Source organism: Lytechinus variegatus, chromosome 16 (genome assembly GCF_018143015.1).
Source record: "Lytechinus variegatus isolate NC3 chromosome 16, Lvar_3.0, whole genome shotgun sequence".
Taxonomy (NCBI): domain Eukaryota; kingdom Metazoa; phylum Echinodermata; class Echinoidea; order Temnopleuroida; family Toxopneustidae; genus Lytechinus; species Lytechinus variegatus.
In genome coordinates, this window is record NC_054755.1 from 17680794 (window position 1) to 17697629 (window position 16836).

The following is a 16836-nucleotide window of genomic DNA, read 5'->3' on the forward strand; positions in this document are numbered from 1 at the left end:
TACTTTGAATGCATATCATAGCATGTTGCACAATGTACTTGGCAAACTGTGAAATACCAGTCGTTCGTGGACGCATTGTTGTTTTTTGTGGATGTAAATGAAAACCACAATTCAACAGAATATATGAATAATCAAGTCATCAAAGTTGGTCTCATTAGATTTTAAACCACCATGTCACTTTAGTACAAATGACCTTTTGATCATGCGCAGAAATGAACTGGCTTATTCCGTTAGCAGAGAAACACACGCTTTCATTCGGCAGGTTAATTTGTTTAGAACCAGGCCGCCATGACACCATGGCAACCGACGTTATCGCTTAGGTACTTTATAAGAAAGGCACTGTGTAATGACGAGGTTCATCCTGGTCTGTCGTGAAAGATCTCCGATTCGCAAATCATTCGTAAAATCGTGGTGATTTCCAAAACCGACACATTGAACCAGTGTTAATTAAATACTACGGCAGAATAAAGCTGACAAAAAATCTCCAATTTTCGCATCAATTAAGTCCGTTGCAGAATACAAACGAAAGCGACGATGCCTAGTGCTTGAGCGGCATGTATTTCTCAATGGTAACACACCCGTGTTCGCAGAGCGGTGTGGGGATGCTCCCCACTGTACTCCATTCATCAAGAGCGGGATCGTAGCAGAATAGATAAGGCACGTTCACACTGGCGTCTAATTTGCTTCCTCCCGCGATATAGATCTTGTCCCCGACCACGGTGGCGCCGTATGAATACAGGTACTTTCCGTCAGTCATCTTACTCTCTGGAGTGCAAAAAAAGAGAAAGATAAAAAATTACTTCAATCAGTAAAGTTATCACGGAGGCAACAATTCGGTGTCGAAAATATTGGTAGGCAAAAATATTTTTTTAAAGATTATCTTTTCTACAATCTCTTGCCCCCCGTCTTTGGAACAAACTCCCTCCATCTCTTCGAAACCTCTCTTCTCTTAACCTCTTCAAAAAACATCTCAAAACACACTTATATATATCCATAAACCTTAACTTGTCTTATGTAATCAACAGCGCTTTGTATCCTCTGGAAAAGGCGCTATATAAATTCAATTATTATTATTTAAGTTCTGATTTATTTTTTTTCCGTTCAACAAAATAAACAAAATATAATAGAAGTAATAATACACATTCAAAACAATATAGACAGTTCAATGACATTTTATAACAACTGAACGACTTGCCAAAAAAAACAATGCTTGTATAAAAGGCAAGTCCCTAATCTTAGTTTCAATACTAATTAATAAAGCTATATACAATCATGGTGACAGAGAGGAGCTAAAAACATTCGGGTAATGTATGTATTTTGTTACTAACAAACATATAATTCGTCTTTTACAGGTTTGTGTGTGTGTGTGTGTGTATTTGAGTTTTGTCAGACATGTATCAATCAGATATGATTATTTACGTCTGGGACCTATCTTTAACGTCACCATCCGAAAGACGTGACCAGGGCTCGAACATCGAACCTCTGCATCAATTTGGAACTTCCCCACAGCTTGGATTACAGGCGCACGCCACAACGCCCAGTTATGTTAAGTGATAGTTAATTAGCGTTAACCCAGTCAGTCACATGTATATAAGTTGATTTACGTTATCATTAGAAAAGAAAATGTGCTTGTCGTCAGCATCCAGTATTAATGTTAGTTAATTTGTAGTGTAAATTTTTAGTGTCATTGATATAAGCAATAAAACGAAGAGGGCCTAGTAAGCTACCCCGAGGTACCCCACATGTAATAGGAAGAGTAGAAGAAATAACGTTTTTAACAGATACAAATTGAGACCTGTCTGTTAGGTAGTTCCTGTACCTCTCCAAGGCCTTCCCCAATTACCATAAAAAGAAAGTTTATGAAGAAGTATTTAGTGGTAAATGGTATCGAAGGCTTTGAAGAAGTCCAGGAAAATACCAACAGTATGAAAACTTTTATCTATGGAAGTAGTGATTTTATTAATAAAAGAAAAAATCATAGCATGCAAGGTGCTATGATTTTCGCGAAACCCAATTGCGAGTTCGAAATTAAGGAACGTGTCTTGTGCGTGTATGTATAAGTTTTTTTAAGAATTCTGGATAACGACGTGAGCAATAAGTAGGAAGTTAGGAATACCAACAAAACCTGGGCTCTTCTTGGTCTATAGATTGTTAGGAATATTAATAATTTCAGTGTTAGTAGGATTAAGAAATATAGAGTTTTGGGTCTGGGTTGTCAAGAAAACTGTCAAAAGATTAATGAGTTAGAGGGATTTTGCTTGCCAGATTGTTGCCAATATTGGAAAATTATGAATTAAACTCTTGCCATTGAGTTGTTGTCATCGGTGATTGTATTGTGTGTCTTTATTTTTGTTAAAGAAGAACTGTTATTTTTGTTTGTTTATTGCACCGTTGATAATTTCCCATGTGTGTCTCATATCATTTTATTATACACTATCAAAACAATTTTTCATGCAAAAAACCCCAAAACTTTATCTTGTAAAACACATTTTTCATTTCATATCATCCACATTACATTTTGTTTAAAGGAGAATGAAACCATTGGAACAAGATAGATTGTGTGAAAACAGAAAAATCAAAGAAACGGATCAACAAAAGTGAGAAAAATCGGACAAATAATGAGAAAGTTATGAGCATTTGAATATTGCGATTACTAATTCTATGGAGATAGCAAATTGGCAATGCGATAAAGATGTGTGATGTCACTTGTGAACAACTCTCCCTATTACCTTAGTATATATTTCACTTGAATTGCCTCTTTTATCACATCTATCCATAGATCATGTGTTCTTTCTACATGAGGGCATGTATTACATATTTTTTAAGAATACATCATGGATAAAGAGTTTGTATCATCATTAGAAAAAGCAAAAAGAGACATTTTGAGGGTATTTCATAGTCCACCAAAGGGAAAGTTGTTCATCAGTGACATCACACATCCTTGTCGCATTGCCAATGGGAGGATCTCCATAGCATTAGTGATTGCAATATTCAAATGCTCATAACTTTCTCATTAGTCGTCCGATTTTTCTCAAACTTTCTTTATTCTTATTCTTTGATTTTTCTGTTTCTACACAAGTCTATTTGTTCCAAAGGTTTCATTCCCCTTTAAGGTATACGCATTCTTATCATCTTTTATAATTAATGAGAATAATAACAGACACATTGAGGACAAGAGGAGGGGGGTTTGTGAGAGCTGAAAATCATAGTAGACCTATGTTCTTCAACAAAGTGACCAAAACTTCTTTTTTACCTCTCAGTTTTTCTCCAGTAAGAGGGTTGACGACCACCACGTAGTTGTCATATCCTCTGAAGACCAGATAATACACGTAGTCATTGACCACGACAGCGTTCTCGATGCCGTCTCCTTGGACGCGCGGAAAACTAAACATCTGTATCCAATTGTCATCTTCCGGGTCATAGCAGTGCATTATATCCGGGTCACGGAAAAAATATCCGTTCACGTAGAGCTTTCCTTTGATTGGAGATAATAATAATAATTATGATGATAATAATGATAAGAATATAAATAATGATGATAATAATGATAATAGTCAGTTCTTGTATAGCGCATAACACATTATGAATATTAAACGTCTCGATGCACTTCCAAAGGACTTGGATATTATTACTCAAGCAGCTTTTACGCGCTCGGCATTTCAAGGAATAAATTCCTGCCAGGTACCCATTCACCTCACCTGGGTTGAATGCAGCACAATGTGGATTAATTTCTAGCTGAAGGAAACTACGCCATGGCTGGGATTTGAACACACGACCCTCTGTTTCAAAGTCCGGAAACTAATCCACTGGGCCACAACGCTCCACGATGATTTTATCATTCCACATTTATTATGTCTTGCAGTATTTTCGACCTTGTTATGTTATATTTGTCATAATTAATTTGTGAAACGGAAATTAATAAATCAAATCAAATGACAATATAAATAATGATAATGATAATGATAATAATAATAATGATGATAATGATGATAGTAATGACAGGGCCTCATATACCCAGAGAAACCACTTCAACTAGTCTCCTAGTGGACCCTGTATGCTAGAATATGTTTGTGATACCCTTCTCGATCGCTTCGCTAGATGGCAGAAAGATCCCATTTTCAAACAACTTCTCGTTCATGAGCTGGGCGTTCTACCATTCTTCCTCGCACTCTACAACTGAGCCATCATGCACAGTGACTGGCATGTTAGCTCCCATCTTCACCCCCCCCCCCATTAACTTTCAAAACCATTCCTCTGCCCCTAGAGAAAGTTCACTCGGCATAATTATGTTCGCGAGAAATATATCTACAACGACAAAATGTTAGTTATGTGTAGGCCTATTGTTATATTGTCGATAAGTGAAACCATTCCCCGGTCCATTGATGTAAATTTGGGAGCCTGATTTAACAAGAAAAGTTTTTGAAGATTTCTTCCACAATCCATAATGTTAACTGATATATATATATTGTTTTTATTACATGGAAAGACTGATGTGGATTTGGGAGGAGGGTCTTTTAAAATTATAGACAGATAATTATGTTGTGCATATCCTGTTGGTGAAATCAAAGTGAAACATTCTGTAAATAATTGCAAAGAAAAAAGCCTAACACCAGGGGAGCGTTTCATCAATATTTTCGTCCGACAAGTTGTCAGATCTGACATCTTTCATGATTTTGATTGGCTGAAAGGCACTGTTCCTATGGTAACTGTCGGATAAAATGGGACTTGTCGGATAAAACGTCCGACAAGATCTTTCATGAAACGCTCCCCTGTTCTCAATTACCTTCGTGGGAAGACAAGACTGGTTTCTCCAAGTAACTTCCTTTAATCCGAGTGATGACAGTCCAAGTGTTCTTTGATGGGTCATACCTCTCGACGTCGTTGAATCGTCTCGCCCAGCCCATCTTGCCCCCGACGACGTAGATGTAACCGTCAACGACTGCGGCGCCATGAGCGAAACGCGGCGTGTTCAGACTCGCCACCTGGGACCAGCGGTTGGTGATGGAGTCGTATCGCCAGACATCAGGGAGGGTTTCAGACATGCGATCGCCATGATCTGCCTGGAATATTTCGGAGAAAGAAAATATAAACGGTCTGAGCTTATAGATTGCATTAATTTCTCTTGTACTTTACGTCGTCAAGCAAATTCATAATAATAGTTCATATAAAAACATCCAATTATAGTTGTGACAGTAATTTGAAATAATACAGTTCCATTACTTGTATAACAAAACTCTTTAAATGTTAAAGAAAATATACATTCTAAACTTTCGGACTCTCATTCTGAGAGAAATTTCATAGATTGTTGTAATAATGAATAATTATCTTTCAATAAATTAATTTAAAAAATGGGGATTTATGATCATGCAAACACTTTTTGACAATTTCTTTTTCAAATATAAGGTAATTCTGTGACGGGTATTTTTTAAGTCATTATGTTACAAAGAATGTACAATTTAAGAGCAATATTTAGCCACATATAAATTTTTGTGAAACATCCCCAGGTAAAAAAAAAAAAAAAAAAATCCGTGGATAAGCCATGCGGTCTCCTTCTGTTCATAGCACCAACGATATCTTGTCAAGGAATATCATGAAAAAGGGTGAAGTTTGAATTCGGCAGCATTCCAGCAAGTATTTAAAAAGTATAGAATTAGAACGTTTTCTGTAAAATACCGTCACTGAAGAGGCTGACTTGGTCCCGGGTAACACGACACTTGCTCAGGACTGCGACGAGTGCTCCGGTCTTAATTTCGTCCAAGATGTAGGGTTAGGATAAGGGTTGCAATAGGGTTTTTTGTTAGGTTTATGGTTAGGTTTGTGGTAAGGTATAGTCTTAAACGCAGGGTTGAAGCCCGGGGCAGTCAAATGTATTGCTGCACACACGCGTGGCCAAATTATTTCCAAACACCCCCTAAACGAGTTTTTCTGTGTGTGCAAAATAACCTCCTAAACAAGTTTTAGCGGGCTTTATTAGTCATGTTAGTACACATTTTGGCCCCTAAACATGTTGTCGCCAGAATATGACCGCGAGGAAAAGCTTGGGGGGAACATACCCTAATCACGTTTGGCTAGTCTTTTTTTTTAAATATATGGAAAAAACAAACATACTCAATGCGTTTGACCCTGCGATTGACAAGTCTTTCAAAACTACCCCCTTTTTGAAAATCGGTGTTTTTGATACCCTTAACGATTGCCCGCGCGACCCTCGTCCAAAACTGAAAAAACACCCCTTTAATGTGGAATTTAGAGCCGAACAATAATTGTCTCCGGACCAAATGTCATTGAAACGATTCCGTCTTTAAAAGAGTTGAGATTGATCCTATGAATCACGACTATGGAAAGCCAGCGACGCCAACATCTAGAATGCAAATTACCATTCAAAATGCTTTCTCGGATGTAGGCTACAATTACGCAAAATTACCAAACAATATGTTTCCAGAGGGATGACATTGGTGGATTTCCGTAGTCAGGTAGTTTTGGTTGATAAGGGGCCCGTTGCAGAAAGAGTTACAATCAATCGCATCTCTAAAAATCATGCGCAACTTGATTGTCAACCAATCAACAGCGCGCATTTGGGACTTGCAACTGATTTTTTGACTTGCGTTTAAACGCAACTCTTTCTGCAACGGACCCCAGATCAATCTCTTTGTAGCCATCAGCGTGTAGGCCTTTGTCCATGCACACACTCTACATGTGGCAAATCATTTCCTCCTTTATAATCCCACTTCATGATATCACGCATTCGAGTTTTGATATCAAGGATTGCATTTTGCGAATAACACAAATAGTACAAATTCAAATGAATAATTCTACATGTATGTGTAATAATGATAAGCAGTTTTTGACAATAAGAAGTAGGGTTAAGAAAACGGCTTTACCAAAGTCAACGTCGTTTACGTCGGCATACGCTGACTAAAAGGTCCAGGCAAGACAGCTTTACTAAGGTACAGTCATAAACCCCCAAAGGATGTTTTATAAGTAGGCCTAAATTTAAACATTTTGAAGCACAAGGATTCAATACCTGTCCGGCAATGATGTAAATATCATTGTCCAGAGCCACGGCGGCAAATCTTCGATTCTTTCCCGGGAAAGGGGCGAGGGCATGCCACGACGAATCCTTTGGATTGAAGCACCAGACGTCCCGGACCCACTTCTGTCGGTCATCGAAGCCGCCGACGGTGACCAATACTTCGGTGGTCATCGAGTACCGTAGCTTGAGCCTTGGATCATCGATATGATGGCAGCTAGCACCCCTCTCCCGAAGTAACTGGCTTTCTCCAATAATGGCCTGGCATGACGCGTCCTCCTACCAACGAGTATTAACCAAACATTTTTAATATAAACTTTCATGCAAATATTATTTCCGTGTTAAAAAGGCAAATTCTAAATATCAAATATTCTTCCGAAATGCAAAAAGCAATAACAGACAATACAAACTAGGGTTTAGCGCAAACCCCTTGGACAAATAGATACCCCAATAATCACAAAGTTTCATCCATGTTCTAGTTGAAACCTTATTTTTCTTTTTTTTTACTTGTCAAATTCTATTTTTTTACAGTCATATCTTCCCTATATCCATCCCTTTCTGTAGTGTTAATCTTTTTTCTTCTCATTTTTTACTTCTGATATTCTTTAATCATTGTATCGGCGTCTCACGTAGTGCACCAGAAGACAAATCTATGAAAGGTTTTTAGCAGCTTCTTTGGATCCCCATTGCTCTTTTTGTATAATTATTGAAAAGATGTTTTAAAATCGATTTTAATGCAACCGTCGTAGGATTATGACATCATTGGCATCTTGATTATTCATTGCAGTCATGCCTTATGGCCTGGTCACACCGCCCGAGCGTTGTTGGAGCGGTCGTGGAGCGGAGAGAAAAAATCATCACTGCTCGCTACCGTTCACTATTTTCGATTTCGATTGTGTTTTTTTTTTTCGATTTTTTCCCCAATTTTGTTAGCGAAATTCGACCCTCTCTCCCTACCGCTCCACGACCGCTCCAACAACGCTCGGGCGGTGTGACCAGGCCTTTACTTTGGCGCAAATCCAAATTTATATCACTGCAAAGAATACCTCCTGCTCATCAAAGCGTTGATATATACCACATAAATATGGCATTAAATTATTCGGAAAAACATTTTCGTTCAGGCCATATAAAATAATTATGTGTTAATGACATAGTTCTCCTTAACTTTATAGGGATTTGTGAGGTGTCCATTTTAGTGTTATTTATTCACACCATGCACACCGTATATATACCAGTTTAGATAAAGAAACATATCGGTAGTATTAATGGTAAATTAATACATAAAAAGATAAAATAAAAATAATGATTAACATACCATACCTGTAAGATGGGGTCATGTTTGATGTATTGTTCAACGTACTCTGGTTCAATCAACGGTAATCGGACGTGCCGAAGAACCTTAGGCATTAATTTAATCCTTCCTTCGATGTCCTGTTTGAGCCATTGCATTACGGCTTCAAAGACAAGTTCTTCATTCTTTACAGACAGACGATCATCAAGAACAAATGATGCCAGTTGGCTAACTGAGAGCAGAAGGAAGTCATCGGTTAGCATGATATCCTTGAAGTAAGTCAGAATGAATAAAAACGCATGGTCGAAGAGTTGATCACAGCTGTAGAGTTTGGCAAAGTTGATGATTCCAAGGCAGTTTTGGACATCGAGGTGGTCCCGGAAGAACTGACTGCAGGCGTTGACCGCAGGGACAAGCTGCAGGAAGCTGGCCATCTCCAGCATATCCTGGGCGTTGTCTTCGTTGATGGCCAGGCGACAGGTGTAGATGAAGTCCAGAAGGATGCTGAAGATATCGCTTCGGATGCCTTTGAGTTCCACCTCTTCCTCGCGGATTTCTCTCATACCAGACGTGAACATCGCCCGGAAGTATGGACTGACTGCAACCATGACAGCCCGGTGGCATGGAAAAGACACTTCCTCAACAGACAAGATCAGGTCTGTAAATCTCTTACTCTTGCGATGTTCGTTCAGTGCATGGAGGACATCTAAAGGATAGTTATGTTCCTGGAAGCTACACTCTGTTCCACTGGATGACACATCGTCCTCTCCTGAAGAAAGAATCGATGACGGAACGGCACTTAAGGAGGACGTCTCACTTCCTGCGTCAAGGCAGAATTGTCCAACAAGATAGTCACTACAGGCCAGCTCAACCGATTTGCTCAAGAATGCAGATTGTCCGACACTCAATGAAAGCATTTCCTGTGCATTCTGGAAACCAATTCCCATCTTAGATGTGTACACGAAATCTATAATCTGTTTGACATAGTCTGCTCGGATATGATCAACGACAAGTTTGTCACTCCTCTTTCGAAGCTTAATGTGCTGCGACTCCAGTAGGTTCATTATGAGAGGACTCCCTGCGGCAATGATGGCTCGATGGCAGAGGTATTTCTTGTCACCTGATAGCACCTTGAGGTCTATCATATCACCTGCGATGCGCATGTCGTTGAGAATGGACATAAGTTCTAGAGCATGGTGAGGATGGTTGGTAAGACATCGCCTTGAGGAAGCACTTGTGTGACTAGCATCAGAACTGTCCCAGTTACCTGAAAGAAAGAGATTCGAAATGTGCAGATATATGGATGAATTTTGAATTTGGCAAAAACAAATAAATAAATGTTATAAGTTTATGAGATTCGGTGTCATGAGGGTTTTAAGCTTTATACATACACGAAGCCATACAAGTGCTCCTTGATCAACAGCATTTTCATGAAATGATTGCGTAATGCAAATTGGCTTGGAATTCAAAATGGGTGGTTTAGATTCACATTCTGCAAATTGATATTTACAAATATTAGCAACATATTACAGATTATGCATTTTCTCCTAATTCATCACAATCTTGTAGACTATTACTGCGTTCAAAAGAATAAATAATGCTATCAATATGATATATTATGTAGGTTATTTCGGTTAGAGGTAAAAAAATATATAACTTTTTACTATTGGTGACTGAAAGTTTAATCCTACCTCCAGAACTTTCTACAGAAACACTCCGTCTGACTCCAGACTTTGGAATTGCACCTCCTCCAGGAGTCGCTTCTGCAAAGGGTCCTGTGTGGCCTTCAGCTGCTTCACTCATCCGCACCTTGCTCATCGCCAGGGACACTTCGCCGCCGATATCAGACTGGTCATCGTTGCCAATCCCTGAAACAAGAATGCTTGGTACTTCACTGCGGTTGTACCTGGGTTCGTTCCAGTAAGGTTGCTGAGGGTTCGAGAAGTCCAAGCTTTCGCTAGAAGTTTGGGAGAATAGATGGAGCGAAGCCTCCCCTTCTTCCTCTAGAAGTAGTGCCATCTGCTCCATCCGCATCATATCCATTTCAAAGTCGCTGATGGGAGGACAGCTAGGTGTGTCCGACTCTTGCATTGCTTCTGCCATGTCTGGTATATTCAGTTTATCCAGTTGGTCCAGTATCACTTAGAACAATCTGGTGTCCGATTTTACCTTGAAGTTTGCATTAAAGTAGTTTTATCACCAAAATTGAGTTCTCTCCATACAAGCTTACATGTTATCTCTGAATGAATTTAATTTGTTGGCGAATTTCTATAACACAGAGCTACCGGTTGTGTAACTGTACAGAGAGAAGAGAAGAGATAGAACTGAATATTACTATAAGTAGAAGTAGTAGTAGTAGTAGTAATAGTAGTAGTAGTAGTAGTAGTATCAAAGCTATACAAGAGCTTACAATGTTGTTTAAATCAGTCCTGCAAATCAATAAGAGGGAAAATATCACAAAATATAATATGCGCCAACAATTATCAGATCAAACCCTAATCATTGAATGTGCTATTGTCTAAAAGGGTTTATGCAAAAAACGACAAATCATTTAGGGAGTTGATGGAAACGTATATAATAAAATACATATACACTGAACAAATTGGGTTTCAAAAGTGACAGGTTTCCCTAGAGGACTACACCCTACGGTGCTAAATTACACCTTAGAGATTGAACACAAGACCAAAAGAGTGTAAAAGTGATAACCATTTGTGTTGTGATAAAACCCAAATAGGAGTTGAACTAGCACCAAAAAATTAAAACTGGAGTAAAATTACTGGTGTGTTCCTACATATACACAAATTGGCAACACCACAGTTTTTTGCTGTGTACAATCATGTTCCAGGTACACAGTTTTGAAAGTAAGTATGAACATGCTTTCACGTGATACGACCATGACGTATCTTCCTCGATTGTTCTACTTGTCCATGGGTCCATGATGACATAGATTATCTCCACCGTCTGGTGTCAAAGAGTTATAATTATCTAGTTCATGCGGGAGGTCTTTACCAATGCACGTAGGCTCCTCAAGACGCTATGTGGGAAGAATGACAGGTATGCAAGCACGTTGATTGAACATTAGATGATATTCATTCGTGAAAAGTGATGAAGTAGTTACATGGAAAGTTTATGGAGCCTCAGTGATTGGGGGTTAACAGGCGCAAAAGAATGTAGGCGTGGGGGTATAAGTTTGGAACTGTTTTTAATTGAGGATTGTTATCCTTATTATTATTATTATTATTGTAATCATCATTATTATTATTGTAGTTATTATCATTATTATTATTATTGTAATCATCATTGTTATAAGTATCATCATTATTATTATTTTATCTAATAACATTATTATCATTATCATTTGGCAAATGAAAATCACAATAATATACAATATAACAAACATGAATCTATTTTCAAAAAGGTGAAATATAGCAGAGACTTAGAGGTTGCATTGGGTCAAGCTGCCCCAGCCATGGACACAGTAAATCTAATGATTGTTTTCCCCACACTTCCTTCCTTTACATTACCAAAGGCAACCGCATTTCATGGTAATGTTTAATTACCATATTTACCCGGGTAAACATACAAGCCGATGTTCTCTTGTCGCTGCATAGTCACGGACTGCGGTCTTATATTTTGGTACAACTTATCCCCCCCCCCTTCCACAAAGAAACAAGTATATGACCCCCACCCCTTTTTTTTCATTGGTTTATGATCAATTTCATAACCATATTAAGATTCATTGGTATATCATACAATATTATGCACAAATGGAATAATTATAATAATACTCTCATAATGTAGCGGATATAACCATAGCAATGAGGGATTTGTCATGGACAAATTCTTGTGAAAATAGATTAAGCGCGAGAAATTTTTAGTTTTTATTATCAACAATGTTGCAATTACGCAATGTTCTATAGGATTGGACAAATATGTTGGAGGTTGGTGGTGCAGTTGATGTCATCTACCTAGATTTCATGAAGGCCTTTGATAAGGTCCCACGTACACCAGAGACTTTTAGCCGAAGTTGAGGGATTTGGCATATCTAAGCTCATATGTGAGTGGGTCGGGTCGACGGCACGGTAAATGGTTTGTTCTCTGACTTGGCTAGATGTAACCAGAGGAATACAGCAAGGGAGTGTCCTCGGACCCCTGCTTTTTGTAATGTACATTAACTATCTGCCAGATCAGATTTCGTCAAGCAGGCACCTATTGTTTTCTTTATTTGTGGACGACACTAAGATATACAAGCATTAATAATTACAATAATGCTGAGTTATTAAAAGCAGACTCAGATCGTCTTGTTTCATGGTCTGACAAGTGGCTATTAAGGTTTCACCCGGATGAATGTTGTGTACTTGGTAAAAAATAATCAATTTAATGATTACACAATGGCACACGATAATGCCACACATAACAGTAAGGTGAAATTAGTAAAGATTAGGAGTGACATACGAAACTTAGTTTTTACCAGCACTTTCAGTCAAAGATAAATAAAGCCAATAGGCTAATGAATCTAATTAGAAGAACATTTGTTTATCTTCACAAGGAGAACTCTTTGAACCTATATACACATCATTTGGAGTATGCTCATGCAGTATGGATTCCATACTTACAGAAACATATTCAAGCACTAGAAAACGTACAAAGAAAGGCCACTAAGTTGGTACCCGAGATAAAGAAACTTTCATATGAACAAAGATTGATTCAACTATGCTTCCTACATTAGCATATCGCCGTTCGCAAGGAGATATGATTGAAACATACAAGTTGTTTCAAAGGTATGACCGGGAAGTAATGCTAGATTTGGGTCACTTTTGAGCCTACCAGAGGTCATGATAAAAAATGTACATAAGAATGAGGAAACCTTGGAATAGTCTATGTACACTATAAAAACTAAGAGCTATGAATAGCTAATTTAGCTCATAAAGAGCGTGTGTAGTGACTGCACTTCGGAGTGCTGATTTTTCTCGTTTAAATTTGAACTAGACAAATCAGCACTCCGAAGTGCAGCTACTATACACGCTCTTTAAGAGCTAAATTAGTTCTTCGTTTTTTAGAGTGTAAGAATTAGTAAATGCATGTTCCAGTGTCCACAGCTTCGAGAATGGTTTGGATAAATATTGATATTGTGAACCAGAGAAGTTCAATTCAAGTTTGACGCCGACCCACCATAACATGATCCGGCAAACCTAAAGTGAAGGCAGAATTTGGAGCAAAATAGACTGCGTTCAGAAGCATCCTCAAGTATCCAAAAGTAGCATTAGTATGTGCATGAATGACGTATTTTTGACGCGATGTCGTGATACAAATCTATACTGGGCATCAGATTAAATAAAGCGACAACCCTCAACAAATAGTGAGTGGCAAGTAAATATTGGATATCGCATTCAGACATAAAACAAATATTACGTTGTTTACTCACGTGATTCTATCGCAATTTGTTCATTTGTTTCCCTGATATTCAGTTTATTAAGGGTAAAACATTTCTGTTTGCGGCACTTAATTGTGGTCTCCTCTGTTGCAATACCTCTCCCATTCTTATTATTACTGCTAAATTTTTGGTATATTTTGTTTGGAAAGGTCTGAAATAGGAATTTGTTTGGACGATAAAGGATTTTATACAAAGAGAACACATGAATTTAAAGGAAGTAGAAAAGGAAGGAGGAGGAGGAGAAGAAGAATGAGAAGAAGAAGACGAAAAAGATAAAGAGAAGAGGAAGAAGAAGTAGAAAAAGGAGAAGAAGAAGAATGGGGAGAAGAAGGAGGAGGAGAGAGAAGAAGAAAAAGAAGAAGACGAAAAAGATAAAGAAGAAGGAGGAGGAAAGAGGAATAATAAGAAGAAGGAGCAGAGGAAAAGAAGAAGGAGAAGAAGAGGATGAAGTAGAAGAAAAAATAATAAAAATAAGCAATACAGAAACAAAAAATGTCGATTTGTGACACATTCCTTATATAAATTTCATTGATTTTAAAGTTACAATATAAGATTGATGGAGATGATAGATAAGCCCATTCATTTAAAAGTTATTTAGAGAAACATATTCGCCAATGTCAATTATTGGATCGTAACTGAAAAAGAGGAATTGAAGTTCATGCGTTTACAGGTCACAAACTTTATTCTTTCCTCGTCCATTCGTGACATCGTCTTGGGTAGTATTTACAAAGTCATTTAAAGTTAAACATGAGTGTTGTGGCATCATATTTTTCTTCCTACTTTGTGGCTCTGAAGTGCTTCTATACCCTCAAAGAATGAATTAAAAAATAAGACGAATATTTAAACAACAGTGCCATGGTATTCCCATTCAAATGAAAACCCATGAACACATAAAAAAAGAACGTGGAACGGAAGAGGCATCTGTCACGTCTCTGCTGAGCTGATAAAACCTCTCGTATCTTAAAATTCAAACATTTTTATGACAGCTCAAAGTAAGCCAGATTTTAGAGTTACAACATGAGTAGCAACCCTTTCCCTTTTTTCTACTGTTTTCAGGCAATATGAAACTGTTACCATTGCTATATTTTTAAAATACATCCTTTTCTAAGCTGCCCTCAAAAATTTTCACATTATCAAATGCGTGCATGGTCTTATCAGGCCAGCCACGATTAGATGTGCTGATCTTAACTGTTTTAAAAGTCACAAATCAAAGCCATGGCAAACGACAGCAAACCAAAACCTCAAAGTGAAAAATAAAATTGCATTTCATTTATTATATAATGAATTGGCGCATTTTTTTATACTTGCATTATGCTGTAGCCCCTAATATGCTCTTCACATTGTGTTCCCAGTGTGTTCACAGTGTGTTCTCAGTATGTTCACAGTGTGTCCACAGTGTATTCACAGTGTGTTCACAGTGTACCCACAGTGTGTTCACAGTGTGTTCTCAGTGTGTTTTCAGTGTGTTATCAGTATGTTCTCAGTGTGTCCACAGTGTGTTCTCAGTGTGTTATCAGTATGTTCTCAGTGTGTCCACAGTGTGTTCTCAGTGTGTCCACAGTGTGTTCTCAGTGTGTTATCAGTATGTTCTCAGTATGTTCTCAGTGTGTTCACAGTGTGACCTCAAAGTATTCTAAGTGTATTCACAGTGGGTTCACAGTGTGTCCAAAAGTATGTTCACAGTTGTCCAAAAGTGTTTTCACAGTGTGGAACGCAATATTAAACACAATGCGAAATCATCTACATACTTTTTGATACTTTCAGTGATTTAAAAATGTGAATAACGCTTTCACACACTGTATTCTGCTAATGGAGCACACTTTGTACATTTAGGACACTGTGCAGGCCCACATCTTGTGGAATGCTCTTAACACGGTTATACCCGACTTTATTGACGGTGAATCATATCTTCATATATTTCATGGAGTGAACACATTGTGAACTCACTGTGAGCACACTTATTGGCACATTTTCACACAGTTTACGATGTGAATACACATCAAATCGTCGCATGCAATGTATGTAGAAGTGTAAACAGTATTATCTCCATCTTGTTAAGTTTGAGCATGCTAGCAGTAAATCACATCTTCTAAAAGTCCAGTAGGTGATAACACTGTCAACACAGTTTTCATAACACAAGTTTTGAATCGCTATGTAAAAAAAGTTACCTTTTAAACTCCTGAATATTCCGAAGTCTTGTCTTTCACACAAACGTTGTCTTTATCCATACTTAAATCGACCAATATGAAATTATTGAGATTATTCACAGACACATCCGGATGTTCACAATCTTTATTCTAACTTCCCGAAATGAGGCTGTCGTAGATGTTCACATCGGCTACGTGGTAACAATTCATGTCATAATAGCCCACACCATACCGAAACGACTGTCGTAGTTAGATCGAAACATGGCGAAACCATAATAGTCATGTCATCGGCTATTGGAACTCACTCAAACATGTATACGCCTATTACGTGTTGATTATTTACTTGCGGTGGATGAAAGAACCGTGGTGAGGCAACGGAGGTTGATGGCTACGGAGAAAAGAAGGCTGTTGGCATCTCATATGAGGAAGAGGAGAGAGAGAGAGAGGTGGGGGTAGAAACTAAGAGATGGGGAGGGAGGGGAGAAAGAAGAATGCCAGACAGGGAAAGGGGAAGAGGAGATGAAACAGGGGCGGAGGAAGGTCGAAAGAGACAGAGAGAGGGAAAGTAGAATGTCAACATGCTGGGGCAGTATTTTGAAATGAGACGGATAGACGGGGTGGAGGGGGGGGGGGGAGAAGCAGAGAGAGGGGGAGAGAGAGAGAGATGTGAGAAGAGATTTTCGAATGGAACCCAGACGAATTGCATCGCGATGGTCTTGTTATGACTTGCGATTGTTGCCAATCGACGAACGTCGAAACAAATGTTAAAATGGTCTAGAGCGACGGAGCTGAAATCATGCAAGCAATAAAATCAAAGAATTCTTGAAATATATTTCATAAGATAACTCAGTCAAAAAAGACTTTACGATTATATTTCATTGTGGGCTTACTCTGAAAAAAAGTATAGATATTAATTCATCACTAATCTTGAATGAGA

The 16836-nt window shown here is 38.2% G+C and overlaps 1 protein-coding gene across 2 annotated transcripts; it reads right to left on the reverse strand.

Annotated features, from left to right (window-relative positions):
- Nucleotides 1-182: 182 nt before the first annotated feature.
- On the reverse strand, nt 183-16469 carry LOC121430388 (kelch-like protein 24). Of its 2 annotated transcripts, XM_041627673.1 has the most exons (7): nt 15921-16469; nt 10010-10614; nt 8348-9585; nt 7022-7306; nt 4784-5060; nt 3254-3475; nt 183-765 (listed from the first exon to the last, which is right to left on the reverse strand). In XM_041627673.1, exons 2-7 carry the CDS (start codon nt 10419-10421, stop codon nt 539-541), a joined length of 2661 nt encoding a protein of 886 aa, XP_041483607.1. In that variant the 5' UTR covers nt 10422-10614; nt 15921-16469; the 3' UTR covers nt 183-538. The 2 variants fall into 2 exon arrangements, with proteins under 2 accessions (XP_041483607.1, XP_041483608.1); XM_041627674.1 differs by lacking the exon at nt 15921-16469 and having other exon boundaries at nt 10010-11378.
- Between the last annotated feature and the right edge of the window lie 367 nt (nt 16470-16836).